This window comes from Lonchura striata, chromosome 1 (genome assembly GCF_046129695.1).
Source record: "Lonchura striata isolate bLonStr1 chromosome 1, bLonStr1.mat, whole genome shotgun sequence".
In the NCBI taxonomy this organism is placed as follows: domain Eukaryota; kingdom Metazoa; phylum Chordata; class Aves; order Passeriformes; family Estrildidae; genus Lonchura; species Lonchura striata.
Window position 1 is genome coordinate 120,365,731 of NC_134603.1, and position 16,014 is coordinate 120,381,744.

Below are 16,014 nucleotides of genomic sequence, written 5' to 3' on the forward strand. Positions count from 1 at the left end.
TAGAACCAGATAAGTCACTCATAAAAATATTTTGTGGTCAATGTAACTTGCCCTGAGTTAAAAGAGCAGGGGGAAATGGAATAGATTTTTTAAAAATAATTTTTAAACTTAAGAAATATATAAGTTCAAAATCCTATGGTGTATGTGTATATGTTGCAAGTGGTCATTTGAAGACCCAGCAAGTATCTCTGATTATCCCTCAAGGAATTATATTCTCAGACTCTGAGAGTGACTGGCCCTAAGCCCAACCTGTTTTAAAATTGTAAGTACAAAATTTAGGATGGATATTGTAAACTTGTCTGTTCTACAGCTATGTAAAACTCACTTGTAAGAGATCTCACCTGCTGTGTCATTACAGGACCTCAGAATTGCTCTGAGGAGCTACAGCACGAACTACATGCCCTATAACTGTAATTACAATTAAATTTTGCAAATGGCCCAAGGCCTTCTAAATGTGTTTGAACACAAAGTACACATGAAATATGCATTCTAGTCCTCATGGTCTCTTAATAAAATGTAAGATACCAGACTGTGTCTAGGCCAGTAAAACTCTTTAAAGATATTTCTCCCTTTTCAAATTTTTTTCCCCATAGAAATAAGAAAGGTTGTAAATTGTGTAGGAAGGTTGTAAACTGTCTGACTCAATAAAAAAAAACACGTACCATACACACACAACTCTGAAAAGTTCTTTAGCAACATATGTACTGAAGATATTCTCTGTTTCTTCCATGCTTTTTTTTGTCTGTTTTACATGGCTGAGTTTTTAAACTTTAAAAGCAATGTCTGAAGATACTTTTCAATAATCTGCCAGCAAAATGAAAAACAAAACAAAACAGAAACCTAAAAAAAACTTCTCCCTTCTCCCTGCACCTTGATAACCTTGTTTTCTAAGGAAAATCTGGAAGCAATGGCATAAATTTATCTAGGAACTTTTTGGTTGCTAATATTTATATATTCTCTCAACCTTCCAGGATATCCCAGAATAGTCTGCTGCTTTGCATTTGCTCAAGAATCAGGTTTTGCTTGTCTTTTGTCATTTTCATTCTCCATATATCATAAAGGACAATTTTCCCTTAGCTCCAGAGCATGCCCTGTGCCTCTCTGAGAGCTGCTGGAATGGAACTACCACTTGCATTTAACACTTGGTGCAAGGCTAAAGCAAGAGCTACAAAGATCGATACATCTCTAAAGATTCAAGGCTCAAATAAAACTTATTTGCTTGGATAAGAAGGTGAAAAGGTGAGAGGGAGAGAATCTATGTGCAAAAAGGAACAGGGAGAGAAAGGCAGCTCTATTTTTGTCCCTTAATTATTAAAACTATAGCCCACAGACCAGGAGGAAAGGAGTTTAAATGATGGCAGAAGTGTATCAGACCCTTCTGACTGTGATGGTGAACTAGGAGCAAAGTCATCCTAGGGGGGATGTAACTGAGTCATTGCAGAATAAAACCTTCCTCAATGTGCTCTTCCTTTGGGCAGCAGGAATATTGGAGTAAAACTCTGCTTCTATCCCACATCCTCCATCCCTAGAACTGAATGGTGCCTGTGCATCCTGAAAACAATTTTAACTGCTTTGGTTATTGTAAGTCTGGGTGACTGTATGGTTATGTTTGCCATCCCAACATACTGACAGGTATAACAAGCTTTAAAATGAAAAATTGTCTCCTGAATATTCACTGCAGTAGCTTGAGCAATCATGAAGTAGCTGAGACATTAATTAAGCAGAATAAATCAAAGTGCACATTGCAGAATTTCTTACAAGAGACTAGTGCTGCTCCAAATAGACATTTTCAATATAAAAAGTCTGGAATGTAAAATGTTTGGCACATGGTATTTCACTTCTGGCACGCTAAAAAGAACAACTCCTCCCTCCAACAAATGATTTATAATCAAAATAAATCTGTCTCCTCAGAAATTCATATGGACCTAAGGATTACTAAGAAGCCAAAAAAAGCCAGACAGTTGAACCATAACATGTATCTTAGCTGAATCTGTTGTGGCAGAAGGTGTAGTCCAACTTTTAATTCACATTATTTCAAGAGTGAAGGCATCTTTGCCAACAGGCAGACCAATCTAAAACATGAAATTCTGCTTAAGAAAACATTATTTCTTCTTTTATCAGGAGTCAAACACTGGAACAGACTGCCCAGATAAGTTGTGGAATCTCCACCCTTCATGCTATTGAGCACATATCTGCATGTGTTCCTGGGCAATTCACTCAATCTGACCCTGCTTTGAGAAGGGGACATTGGACCAGATAATCTCCAGATTCCCACCTCAAATATTGGGTGATTCTGTGGTTACTATACATTGCACACATTTTTATAATAATTCTGGAATGAAGTTGAGAAAATATGTCCTAAAATAACTGCTTTCAAACAAAGAGTTCAAAATTTTCACAATAAAAAAATCAAAATAAATCAAAAGCAAATAGATTACCAATAGCTTTGTGAAATAAATCAAATTAATCAGGCGAATTTTAGCAGTGACTATTGCAGTGGAACTTTACATCCATGTAATCTAAATTATTCCACCTTAGCACACAGAGAAGAGGGCTAAAAGTAGTCACAGAATAATTTCTTATTTTCTTACCTGGATTCCTGTATTCCCACTAAATTCCTGCGTATGTTCTAGTGTCATATGCAGAAGTGACCCAGCCATGCCACATTGGAGTCCAGATTTGGAGAATAGAATTTTCAGTTTAATCACTTTTCCTCCAAAAGGACAATGGAACTTCAAAACAGTTTACCAAAAAGTAGCTCATTGTAAGTTAGGATGCTAAAATAAAACTCCCATAAATCTACTTAAGAAACAGTTTAGAAAAAAACCAAACAAACCTTTTCCTGTATATTGAAAAGACAACTGTGCTTAAAGTGCACAGTTTTAGGAAGAAAAGAAAAATTGCTTTTCACAACAGCAAAATGATTACAGGTATTAAGCAGATGGAAAGCAGAGCATATTTCTACAGTAAACTAACAGGTAGGGCAAACATGTATTGTTGAAGACAAATTAGCAATACTGAAAATCCAAAGCCTTTATGAATATTGTTAAATTGACTTAAAAACCCAACCCAAACCAAACCAAAGTAGTGTGAAAGTTGCTGACAGTCACAGCACTTCTTAATGACTGTCAAACTTCTTTTTCCATTTTTCTTATGTGAAAGTCTTAGAACAAAGTCTGCTTCTCTCATTGGTTGATAGGGCTCTTTTCACTGGAAACTTTTATAGAGAGAAGAAAAGCAGGTAAAAACCCTGTTAAATTTGTATTTAGAATGACACATTCAAAAGAAAAGGTCACAGACGACATCTGACATTTGGGTTGGGTAAAGGAAAATAAGGTAAAAAAGTGGACTATTGCAAGGCACATTGGCACAAAGGACCAACTGAAGTTGTGTGAACAGATAAGATAAAATTGATAAGAAAATGTCTGCAGAAAATCAGACAGAATTGGCTCCTGAGATTTGCAAGAGTAAATACACAATGCGCAAGAAGAAAGAGGCCATAAAATCAGAAGATAAAGTTCAGGAAGATGTCATTGTAAAAGTACAAAGAGAACAAGATTTTATAGAAGAAACAGGTGATTTCAAAAGTAGGAAAGACCTGAGGAAGTCGGAGTCTGGATAAGGCTTTGGGAGGCACAACCAGCGACAGTGTGCTACCATAAAGTGCTGGTGGGATGTCAAAGGGGCAGACTTAGGAGAAGAGGAACATGAAAGAATTGTGTTAGATAAGTTTTCTAAGGAGTTTAGAAATTACAGTGAGATGGAATATAACTATTAAAGACCCATGTAAATTATAAAAGTCAGTTCTGGGCAGAAAACAAAAGAGAGAGCCTGAAACAAAAACATTGGTAAGGGGCCTTGCATGGGCAGAATAGTTTCACACTGAGAATGTTTGTATCTAAGTTCTCCTTCCATACACAGTCTAACCTCAACCAATTTGTTAAAAAGGCAATACAAAACTGTGCATAATGGCAATTACATTGTAGCAATGTCTCAGTTTCAGCTACAAGTTAAAAAAAATATGAGATATCTGAAAGGAAAAATTCAGTAATCCTTGAAAAAGGAAATAAATTTCTGAACATTAAAAAGGCTTTTTCATACATCCAAACAAAACACCAACTCAAGTTTTTGTTAATGCAAGGTGCATTGTACATTTCTGATAGTAGCTGTGGTCTAAGTAAAGAAGCACCAATTACTTCTAGAAGTTAAACATTCTGAAATTTCAGTTACTGAATGAGTTGCACAGATTGTACTGGGAGTTATTTTCTAAAAATAATGAGATTATATTCATGACTGGAGGATTAGTAAACCACTCTGCAGAGGAAGAAATTTAATGTTATTTAAAAAGAGCTGGTATACCCCTATATTTATTTTTATATAGTCAAGTAGATGTACATAAAATTAAAATGCTGAATTTAACAGAAAAAAATTGAATAAATGGTTAAATTCTGTCTGTTTTCTCACTCTAATAAAATACTATAATTGTCAAAGCCCCACACTAAGTGCTACTTTCTGCTTCCATGATGCTAATAACATGAAATGCTTGTCATGGTTTTAAAATTAGGATGAAGAGATGGAACAACCAAGTTTCAAGATGGTGCTCCAAAACTTATATCATGGAAGAAAGCCAAGTATAGATATTCATTCTTTGGCAATTGAATGGGCATTTGCTGGTGTAGTTCAGCCCTGCACAAGTGCATTCCTGTGTCAGCACACAGCAGAATCATATTAATTTGTAAATGTGCTACAGGAAACAGGAGTTAAAATCTCCTTAGATTTATAATTTGACATAAAACCACGTCAAAAGACCATCTTAATCCATCCTAAAATAAACTCGCAGCTACAAAATGTTTATCAGATAAACAATAGCTGCCATTTTGCAAGTAATCAGCAACATACCTATTTCAAGTCATCACTGGCATACTTAATGTGATTTCTCACTGAATCTATCCTGAAAATTTATATCACTTGTAAGTAAATCATCAGCCTTTAGAGCACAGATGTTCTGACAATCTCTCTCCTACTTGGTTCTATATATCAGGTTTTAATAAATTACTTTCCTAAAACTTTTATAAGAGTAAGGTTTTCTGAGGCTTAAGGAGAAAAAAAGTAAAATATTTTTCATACTTTTAATATCTTTCTTACTTCAAGAGGTAGCAATTTGTTGAAATTGAGTGTAAGGAAAAGCAGTAAAATGTACTTGTGTATTATTTCAAAACCCTTTTTCAGTCTTCCAGCTTTGAAATTGTCAAACATATTCAGTGCAAAATGTGAAGAATGCAAAATCCGCCCCCCCCCCAAAAAAAAAACCTTATAATATTCAGAGCTTGAAAAGTAAGTAAAAGAAGAAATTATTTGTCCAAATGTACACAAGAGGCAGACATCATAAGCATAAATGTTAATTTATAAGTATTAATTAGCACAAGAGAGCATAATATTTTACCATTTAAAGTACTAAAATTTCATAAAAGAATACTGAATCACACACCTCTGTAACTAAAATATAACTTTTTTGTTGATAAATGAACATTTAAAACCTGAAAAAGTTGAATACTAATTGTTCCCCTACTTTAGAAATCCATGAGGATAAATGTGTTCTAAGGGCCATAACTGTGTAGTTTTTGAGCTATGTAGAGATCAATGGCTGTCATAGGGTGAAAAACTTCAATCAATCCCAGAGCAGTACCAGGTTGGAAAATGCAACATAAATGGCATTTTAAAGAATTCTGAGACCCACTCTTGTTGTCTACAGATAAACTCTTTCTAAGCAGCTCCTTAGAGACTGAAAAATTACAAAACTAAAGTGTTGGTTCACTATACCTTTACAAAATGCAAATCTGAAATAAGTTCACTGCTTTTGATGCACAACTCAATGCTCACTGCACAGCTTTCATTCCCCTACACTGACTTTGTTTTGTGTTAGCAAAATTTAGCAAACCTTAATTACACTATACAGTCAAAATTATTTTATGGCAGTTGTGAGCAATTACCATAAAACAATTTTCCAAATTCATGGAACAGAATCTTTGCAGTGTTTCCTTTCAGAAGCAAACAAAATTGAGAAATTATTTTCTATACTATTAGGTAATTCTGATGACATAACAAGTCTTATAACTTAAAGTGTAATGAAAATGAGATGACACAAGAAAATATATCCTTGTCAATAGGCAAAATAATTTCTAAAGCTGTTTTAAATTCTGCTTATTGGAAAACATGAAAAAATACATTCATTTACTCTCAGCCATGCTGAAATCAGATTTGTAGATGGGACTTTTGTAAAGGTCCAAAGCTTCTCCAAAATACCAAAATAATAATTCTGTAAATCCAGAAAATAAATACATTAAATCATGGTACATGAAAACAATTTTAACTTTTAGGACAAAATACTCTGTCTCCTAAATGCCTCCTGAATTTACATACTGCTTCAGGTTTACAGAGTCTGTAGCAGTATGTAAATAATAAAAAAACCCAAACAGATAATTTATCATTCCATGTCATATATTAATTTATTTTTTGGAAAGCCTAGGAGGTTTCTATATTGAATAGTGTATATGTGAGAGAATGCTCATGCAGGCACAATTCTTAAAAACATATAAATATTGGTTCTTATCTATGTTTTTGCAATTCTCACAAACCTTCCTTTTTGTCTTCTGCAGCAATCTTCACTTTTGTGTCTGTTATATCTTTGAAAGAGGCCAGAAAGAGCACTACGTCTCCTTTTTCATTCTTTATAGGAACAATATCCAGTAAGCACCAGAATGAAGACCCTGCAAGGATAAAGAATGAATTTAATTCAAACAGCTGTCTTTTAGCAGAGGTTGGGGGAGGGGAGGGAAGTGAACTACTGATTTAGGAGGTCAGTAGTCTGGGAATCACAGATGTTCAGCTCATGTAAATCACTTTGCATCATTGGTTGAAGCTCTGTAATACTGCTTTCTTCAGACACAAGACATTAATTTAAATGCAAAATTTATCTACAGGGATCATTAATAGAGTTTAATGAAGCTGCTTACTCCTGTGAAACCATGCTTTCCTTTGAACTCTCAACTGATTTTGCTTATTTCCTGGAATAGCTTTCACTTTGTTAACTTGGCATCTAAAGCATCCATGCCTGCTATAGAATCATTCTACCTTAATCATCTGACTTGATACTCATTAAAACCTCTTGACAGAAGACCTGATAGTCAGAGCATCATTTCACTAATTCAAAGATATTAAAATTAATTAGATATCAGACCTAGAATAGACAAACTCATATAAACTCAAATAAACGCATTGCACAGACAGTGAGATATATACCACACATCAGCTTTAAAATTAATATCAGCTATCTACTTTCATAATGTTCACCTTTTTAAGACTGAAGCTGGGCAAAACTGAGTTTGACAATATTTTTAATTCCTGTCAACTTTTCTCTGTCCACGCCTGCTACATAATGATGCAGTTTATAATAAATTCTTACTGTTTGTGTCACATGTCCTGTTTGCAGGATATATTGTTCAATTCCAATATTCATAAGTTTCCTATCAAGTCCACTTGGAAGAAGAAAATATTTAATGCCTAAATGCAAGCATCCTAGATCTCACTCCCATCCATTCTGGGGTAACTCAGCCCAGTACCAGACTTTTGTGTCTTTCAGGTTTTAGGTATCAAGTCTAACTACTTCCATCCACCATCAGCCCACAAATATTACTTAAAGTACTACTAGAGGGTTTAAAATTTATTTTTGTGTATCTTTACACTTCCACAATCTGCTGCTTCACAACATCCTATTCTTAGCATTAATTTACAAATAAAAATCTACTTAAATTCATAAAAAAGCCCAGGACTGGTTCCTTGGACCACTCCTGCCCCAGCTGACTGCCAAATGATCAGCTGAGCTTTGGGGGGCTCCTTGGGAACAGCAAGCAGACCAGCCACTTCCTGCTCTGCTGTCTTCTGAAGTTTCCTGTTTTGAAAAAGAACTGGGCACAGTAAGATCACAGTTAAGTTTATAATTTAGGTTTTCAAGTGGAAGTTCCCTGGCTGCCTTTTGAACACTGTAGATGAGCATGATAGGTGAAAGAGCAGCTTTTCTTTTGAAGGACCATGACAGTTAAAGGTAAAAAATTTGCTTCAAAAGAAATTCATCTGGCCCTCTATGCCCCGATCAAACTTTCCAAGAGTCACACAGGCACCTTGGAGACTAACATTACTTGTCCAGCAATCTGGCAGCGCTTCCACTTAAGGTATTTAAAGAATGGACATGGAGAAATTGGAACAAGAGAAAGGAAAAGTAGAGGACAGAAAAACCAGTGGAAAGAAGCAGACTGTCTTTGTATTGGGTTTAAATATTCTTATTTTGAAGAAAAAGCAAGAAAAGATTCTCTTTTGAAAGAAGGTAACACATGTCAGAATCAGAAGCCAGGCATTTCTATTGTTCTTTCTCCCATTCTCCATTGTCCATTTCTTTTTTTTTTTTTTTTTTTTTTTTTGTACAGATTTGACTCTATTAAAAATTCTGGGAAAAACTGCTCAGTGGCATTACTGAAATGTTTTAGAGTCACACTCTCCGAATATGAAGTGGTCCATTCAAGGAGAAGAAGCATTAAGAAACCTTGCTGCTTAAAAATAGAAACATAAATCTTTACTAAATACATCATAACTTCTAAACTGTCCAAACTCCTACTGGTAAAATTACTTTCTACCCAGCTGCATTCTAGCAGTTGTTTCAGTGGGCAAGAAATCTCTCTCTACTCCTTCTTCTAAACACCACCAAGAGGGCCAATGGTCTTTTAAGAAGATGTTTCTATCTCCTCCAGAAGTGAAGAATATCTTACTCTTTTCAACTGCTACATGTCTTTTCTACACACACATACACACATTAGCAATTAAGGCCTGAAAGAAAGTTGCAGACATCAGGTATTTCAAACAAACCTGACTCAGTTACAGTAATATTGTCAGAAATGGTAATTTGTAGGTTTAAGGGAGCTATTACAACATGTTTAATCATTAGAGAAAAATCAATTTAATATTTAATTATTTAATGCATTGGCTCTTTTGATTAATCAAAATGCATTTGAATTCTTTAGAGGTTTGTTACTGAAATTGTTCCACACCCTGTCATCATTTAGTTTCTCTCAATCATATTTTCTTTTGTTTTCTTTTCTTATTCTCCTTCTCTGTAAATATATCTGAAAATATTTTGACTAAGCAAAGCAAATATGTGTAAAATATGGTGTGTGCCTCTAAAGAAAACACACATCCAATACATGCACAGGCAACTTCTCTCGTGAAGAGTTCCAGGCTAACACCCCGTGTGGTGGGCTGTCAGTTCTGGCTGTATTTATACACTGAATCTTTAGAAGTTCTAAATCAGAACTGGTTGGTTTGGTGGTGTTTTCTCTGTGTTTTAATTTTATTTGGTTTTCCTGCCTTTTCTCTGAAAGGAGCAAATGAATATGAAGTTTTTAGACTGGGTGAGATGATTTGTTTTAGGTCAGGACTAGGCCAATATAAGATTCCATTCTGTCAGGAAGAGAAGAGCTCTCTCTCTTTCACTATTGAGGAGCATCCTCAGAAAAATAAACTGCAATGAAATCTGTTACATAGTTTTACTAAAAGCCAGAATCACATAATTCTATAAACCAAAAGCAGAACTTTCTCCTCATCAAAAAAAGTACTGCCCTATTTTGTTACAGTTCTTTTGAATCCATTTGTCTGTGAGACAGAAATTCCTTCCCTGCTTCAGATGTTGCATACAAAGGTTTTCTGTATTTTCAAGAGTCGCGTATCAAAGAAATTTCTTTTTAGGTTTATTTATATACAGACTATTTTTATTGCTTCAAGCCACCACTCTTGGAGAAAGAGTCTAATCTTTATCTTGCATTATGAAGGGTCAAAATATATTTTAATATCCTCAAGGCTTATATAAGCACATCATAGGGAAGGAGAAAAGAAACCAAATGAAGCATAATCTTATCACAAGGCAATTTGGTCATAGTCCACCTTTTATATATATATAAAAAAAGAGAGTGCTTTATGGTCACTCTCTCAACCACCCTTTTTACCTTTCCTTGTTTTGACAGCTAGAAGTCTGTCCTCAGACTGAAATCAAAACAAGGGTCAACAGACCAAGGCATTTAAAAGGGAGATTTTATACAAAACCCTGTCATTAGGATGCTAGTAGCCTTCAAAATCAAACACTCTTTTCACTAGAAAATAAAGCCTGCTTGAACCATGGGACAAACTGAGACCATTAGCTCTGTTGATGAGCTGTGTGCACTCACCATATGATAATAGGTGATCTGATCCACCCCAGACAGAGCCCAATGAAATACTTGGAACAGAAATATCTTTGGTGGATATTTGGGTATTGCATAGGTTTAATAATAGAGATATGATGTGGGATGATGGTTGCAAAGTTTATGTAATTCTTTAACAAAATAAATAAACTCTACACCCATCTTGTTAAAATTTTACCTCATATTTTTTTAATGATACAAATATCTAAGAAATACTTGGAGTGAATGCTACTCATCCCAAGCTGTGGCTTTCTTCTGCTTTTGCTCTTGACAGTCTGGGAGTAGTTTTGTCCAGGAAGAAAAGCTTAAGGCTTCTTTTTACTGGTGTGATTATATCCACTTCTAGACCCTCAGTTCCTCAGGATGTTCTTGCCCCACTGCTCTCCAGAGGGACACTGAGATATTTTATGCAGTCCCTTCCATCACTCAGGGTAAGAAATAAGAAACACACAATTTTCTGTGATTTATCTCCATTTCTCTGTGGCACAAGGAAGAGGGATTATGCTCTTTTGAGAAGCTCTGACTCTGCACATAATACATCAAATTAACTAAATGCAATGGTTCCTAGACTGAGCCCAAATATCTGAAGAAAGAAAGTTAAAATGGTTTGCATACTAGATGTAAAATTCTTGTGGCACAAAACAATAGCTCTTCAAGGAATAATTATATATATGCATAAGAGGGTAGAATTAGGCTTCACAAGCCATCATAAATCTGTAATATTTCTTCTTGTTTAAGTAGGTGATTTAGTAAACTAAATGCTTTTGTAGGGAGATGCAAATCAAGCCTTAAAGAAAATTATTAAAACATATCAACCTATTTCCAGGGATTTATGTAGAAGACAAAGATAAAGATATTTTCATGTAGATAGCTGTAATAAGTTGTCAACAAGATTGATGCTAAATCCTCAGCATTACAATGGTGTCTCATTGGTGGTTACTAATTATTAGCAAAATAAACCTGCATCATAACACCAGAGATATTTGAGCCTGATCATTTCCACTTTTCCATCACAGAAAGTGTGCACTTCAAGACTGGCAGACTAGAATGCCAAAGACTTTGTCTAAGGTAACCAAACTCTCTCTTTTATCAGCTTACCCAAAAATTCCCAGCCTCACTGATAAAATATAATTTTGAAAGTTAAGTGTTTTTGACAAGATGTCAACATTTTGTTGAGGAGAGCAAAGTGCAAAGAAAACAATGCTTAAAAAATTGCAAATGGACTGAACAGGAAAGGAAATGAGCTGCAAAAACTATAGCTATACATTCAAGTACTTTCTATTTTGTAAATATCATAACCTTAACTATGATTAATTAATACAGCTAATGCAAAGTTCTGCTGCTTTAAGCAAAAATGATCACCTCATTCTTCTCCATTATCTCTGCAAAAATCAAATTTATAAGTTAACAAAATTTATTTATTTATTTTTTCTTAAATTCTGCTATTGCAGATGCTACCTTATCTGATACACCTAATGACAGTCTTTGATCAGAAAAAATTGCAAAATTAAGAACTCATCTGGGCAATGATGAAACTGACTTATATGGGAACATATTTTCATATGAGTGGTAAGGAAGACTCAAGAACTTGTTTCCCCTACTTCTGTGTGATCACAAGATCACACTTGTATCCTGGAAATAAGTCTCCTTACAAGTTTGAACAGTCAATGTAGATCTATTCCAAAATATATTTTTAATTTATTAATGCATCCAAAATGGATTCATTAGAAAATTTATTTCTCAAAGCAGAATACAGTTGTGTCCCAAGAATTTGGTAAATGAAAGATGATAGTAAGATTCTGTAATAATGAAGCAAAAATTCTATTTCAGTATGAATAAGTATGGAATTAATAATCCTGTGGAGTTGATTTAAAAATAGCTCCCCAATCAGATAATATACCCTATGGAGTACCATGTGCACTTGTTCAAATCTATTATATCTCATCAGAGATACACAAATCCATCCCTCCATATCTCCCCAGCCTTTTCTGTGCCTAGCTTCAACTTATGCTCTGTCCCTTCTGCTCCCAGGTAATCCAGTGCCTCGTGTGCCATATGTCTCACATTGCCCTGCATGTCCAACTTTCTCTTCCACTGCTGCCATGAAAAGAGGGAAAGGATGCCCTAAGAGAACACCCCTTTCAACACAGCAATCTCCTATCCTTGCCTCTCCTGCTAACTGCCAATGTTAAGCTGAGAGAAGCTTAATTCACACCCCCAGAGTTTCTGTTTGTCACTTTTTGGACATAGACTGTCAGTGTTATGGCAGCTCCTAGTTTGAGTGTGTGTTTTTTCCAGCCTTAATGGGACAGTCTCTGCATGCAACAGCTAGTACAATCTGCAGTGAATGTTTTATACAATTTGATTTATGAGCTCCAGCACATCTACATTTCAGCTTTGTTTACTCAGCTTTCTGGTCTTTCCTTGTATAGCTCCACTATCTTCCCCAGTTAATAAAACCATTTCAAAATCCTCTAGTTACCCTGAGTTTCCTTGAACAAAAGCAGAGAACTAAGCAATGCTTTTAATGCCTTGTGAGATACATTTCCTTAAGCGTACCACTTTCTTTTTGTCTGCCCAAATTTCCTTTTCCTATCTCCATCCAGATTAGAAAAAAAATGACATTTAGGGACATAAGTACTGCCCTGATGCAATACATTTACTGGGTTGCAGTTATGACAATTAGCAAAACACACAGGATTATCTAAAAACTAAGTTAAGTCAGTGAGATGTATTCTGTTTAAGTGCAAAAAGCTTCAGGGCAGACTTATAAACATTTTCAGTCTGCAACTTACTTTCCCTCTCCTTCCAATGATAATTACTTTGTCACAGTTATATTAGTACAGGACATTCAGCATTTGTCAACTAACTCATGGGAAAATAATAATTGAGACAATGTACTTATATAAACAAATATACAATATCTATGGCTAAAATGAAAAATAACCCAACCAAACAAAAGCAACAGAAAACAAAACAAAATGCATTTTCTTCAATAGCTTTATACACACTGCTTCAGAAATAGTCAGGCTTGATCCTTCCTGATCAGTTTAATCTTTACTTCATTGCTTTCACTCAAGCAATTTCCAAATAAGCCAAATTTTCTTTCCATTGATTACTTTCAGAGTCAACATGTAGATATAAACACAGCAGTAAATATGTTTTCTCAGCCTACGGAGGGATGCACTTCTGAAAAGAAGGCAAGAATTTTTTTTTTTAAGACAGGATGATCTCTCATATAAATTATGTATATCTGGATATATATTTATATATATATATAAATAGATATAGATATAAAAATATAAATATAAAATAAAATATAAATATAAAAAATAAAAACATATTTATTATTCTGAAACTTCATCTTATATTTTCACATCTGAAAGAGTTAAAGCACACATTCACCTAAATATAGCCATGTTTCCAAATTACATTCTTTTGCTTTTAGGCTCATTATTTTATAATCTGAAAAGAGAGACTTCAAAGATTATGTGACATTTACTGCAATCAAAAAACCCAGCAATCACCAAACAGACCACTACACCTATGAAAAAAAAAAAAAACACTTTTTCAGGTTTAAAAAACAAGTGATAATTATATAAACTATAATATCTGCAAAATATTTTTGTGATTCTCACTTTAGTGTCTCTGGCAGTGGCAGCCACTAGAAACAGAAGTCTGGAGTCTGCACAATGGGAGATCACCCAGCACTGGAAGAGATGCTGGCTGCAACCTCATGCTTATTCATAAGGTTTTCTAAAGGCATGACATGGAGAAAACGGGGATTCTGCTGGTTACTCATCCACTTACATTGAAAGGCTACATTTTAGAAACTGATCAATTTATTTTACACTGCTTCTCCCACAGGGTTAGATCAGAGAATATTTTGCTTTATAATACTTGTCTGTAATCCTTGTCCTATCTGTTAATATTATTCAGAACATTTCAGCAAGTTTAGAGATTTTCTGTTGAGGCTGTGATTCAAGAACTTGAACCTGTACTTCATATGCAGTCTGTGGGCACCTTTCTGGAAAGAGGGAGATAAAGCTGGGACCTGAGATGGAGCTGAGTCATGGATATGAGCAGATAATTCCATCCTATCAGGTTTGAGGTTTTTGTACAGAAGGGTTTCGAAACACACACTGAACAATTATGTAACATTGTAGAGAGGATTAATCTTCCCAATTCACCACTTCAGTCATGTGAGCACTTGTTGTAAACAGTCTCTGAGCCTGGCCAATGAAACAAATTATAGTAACCTCACTAGCTGGAAAGCAGCAGGTTTTAACCTTCTAGTTATTCAACTGCTCTATGAACTCAAGCTGCTTTTGCAATTCCCTGCCCAAATCAGTGAGAGGGTTCAGCAGGCAGTGCTAAGGTGAGCCTCCCATCACCTTCCAAAAAAACTGTGGAGCTAAATCAAGAAGCCATCATGGTGGTCAGCCCAGGAGGTGGCAAATAGTCTGCATCATAATCCAGAAGGTGGATTTAGGGATCAGGGACAAAATAAGGAAATGGCAGCAGAAGAGAGGCATATGGCCATCTTGAGAAATGACACCTCGAACTTTCTTTGTCCAAGAGCAGCCTAACTCACGGTGAAGCACAGGCACCCAAGTCAGCTTCTGGTCAAAGCTTGATTTAAATCTCATAAAAAAATAAAAGACAGCAGACTCAGTATGGTCATAAGATTGTGAGAAAAATTCAAAGAAAAACATGACTAGTCAAATGTCTTACGAACATCCTACCGCCAAATTAATACCATTATCCCTTACTAAAAATGGAGGTATAAGAAGTAGCACAATGAAATGTCTTTTAAAAACTAAAAAAAAAAACTAAAAAAAAAAAAAAAAAAAAAAAAAAAAAAAAAAAAGAAGCATCCAGAAGTACCAACAGCCATTCATGTTAGGTGCAGCTGGAAGCCCAGGGAGCCTGTGTGGAAACACTAATTGCATCTGTTAGCAGTGAAGGGCATCAAGTTGTAGCAATATAACAAGGAACAGGAAAATTTCATACAGATTTATTTACATATCAATGTGGTTCTAGAAGAACAAGTCTTGTCCCAGTGAATTATGCTTTTAATGCATCATGTTGCTGCTGAAAGAAGCTATTAGCCAATATCACTGTGAATGTATCAGAACGAAGTATCAGCACTGTCAGTGAGTCTTTCTGATATCTTGTTAGATTCTAGAAAAGGTTCTCAGATGGCTTAGATCACATTGCACATGGAATTTTGCTGCGTTTCTTTTTTTCTTGTTACTGAAATTTATCCCCTTGTTCTGTCTTTCAGGCTTTTGCTGACCACTTCACCCAGGCTCTGTAAAGTTTTAGCCAGGGCACCACAGAGGAGCACAAGCCTGCTCTGTCTTCCTCTTGTGCTGCAGAAGCTGGGTCTGTCTCTAAAACATCAAAACGTTTCAGAGATACACATTGCCTCTCATCAGAAGCCATGGGCCAAGAAAATGAGGGGTTTGGAGAGAAAAGGAGACAAAAATTCCCTATTCTGTGAAACAGAGGAAAATAAGGACATGTCTTCTGTCTATATAAGGTACGAGGCTTTTTAACAAGGAAGACTTCCCAAAAAGCAATGAAATTTCTTAATGATTAATGAGTTAAATGAAAGGGGGAAATGAAAAAGAATAAGAAAACAGAAAAAGAAAAAAATGAAAAAAAAGAGAAGAGAAAAGAAAAGGAGAAAGAAAAGAGAAAAAGAAAGAAGAAAATATAAAATATT

The 16,014-nt window shown here is 35.1% G+C and overlaps 1 protein-coding gene across 1 annotated transcript in view; it reads right to left on the bottom strand.

Moving 5' to 3' along the window:
* Window positions 1-16,014, bottom strand: part of KCNH8 (potassium voltage-gated channel subfamily H member 8) — a 175,748-nt gene that overhangs the window by 98,281 nt on the left and 61,453 nt on the right. Inside the window, exon 3 of the mRNA XM_021538123.3 lies at window positions 6,636-6,767. Within this exon, the coding sequence (XP_021393798.1) occupies window positions 6,636-6,767 (132 nt within the window). The remainder of the gene's footprint in view (window positions 1-6,635; window positions 6,768-16,014) is intronic.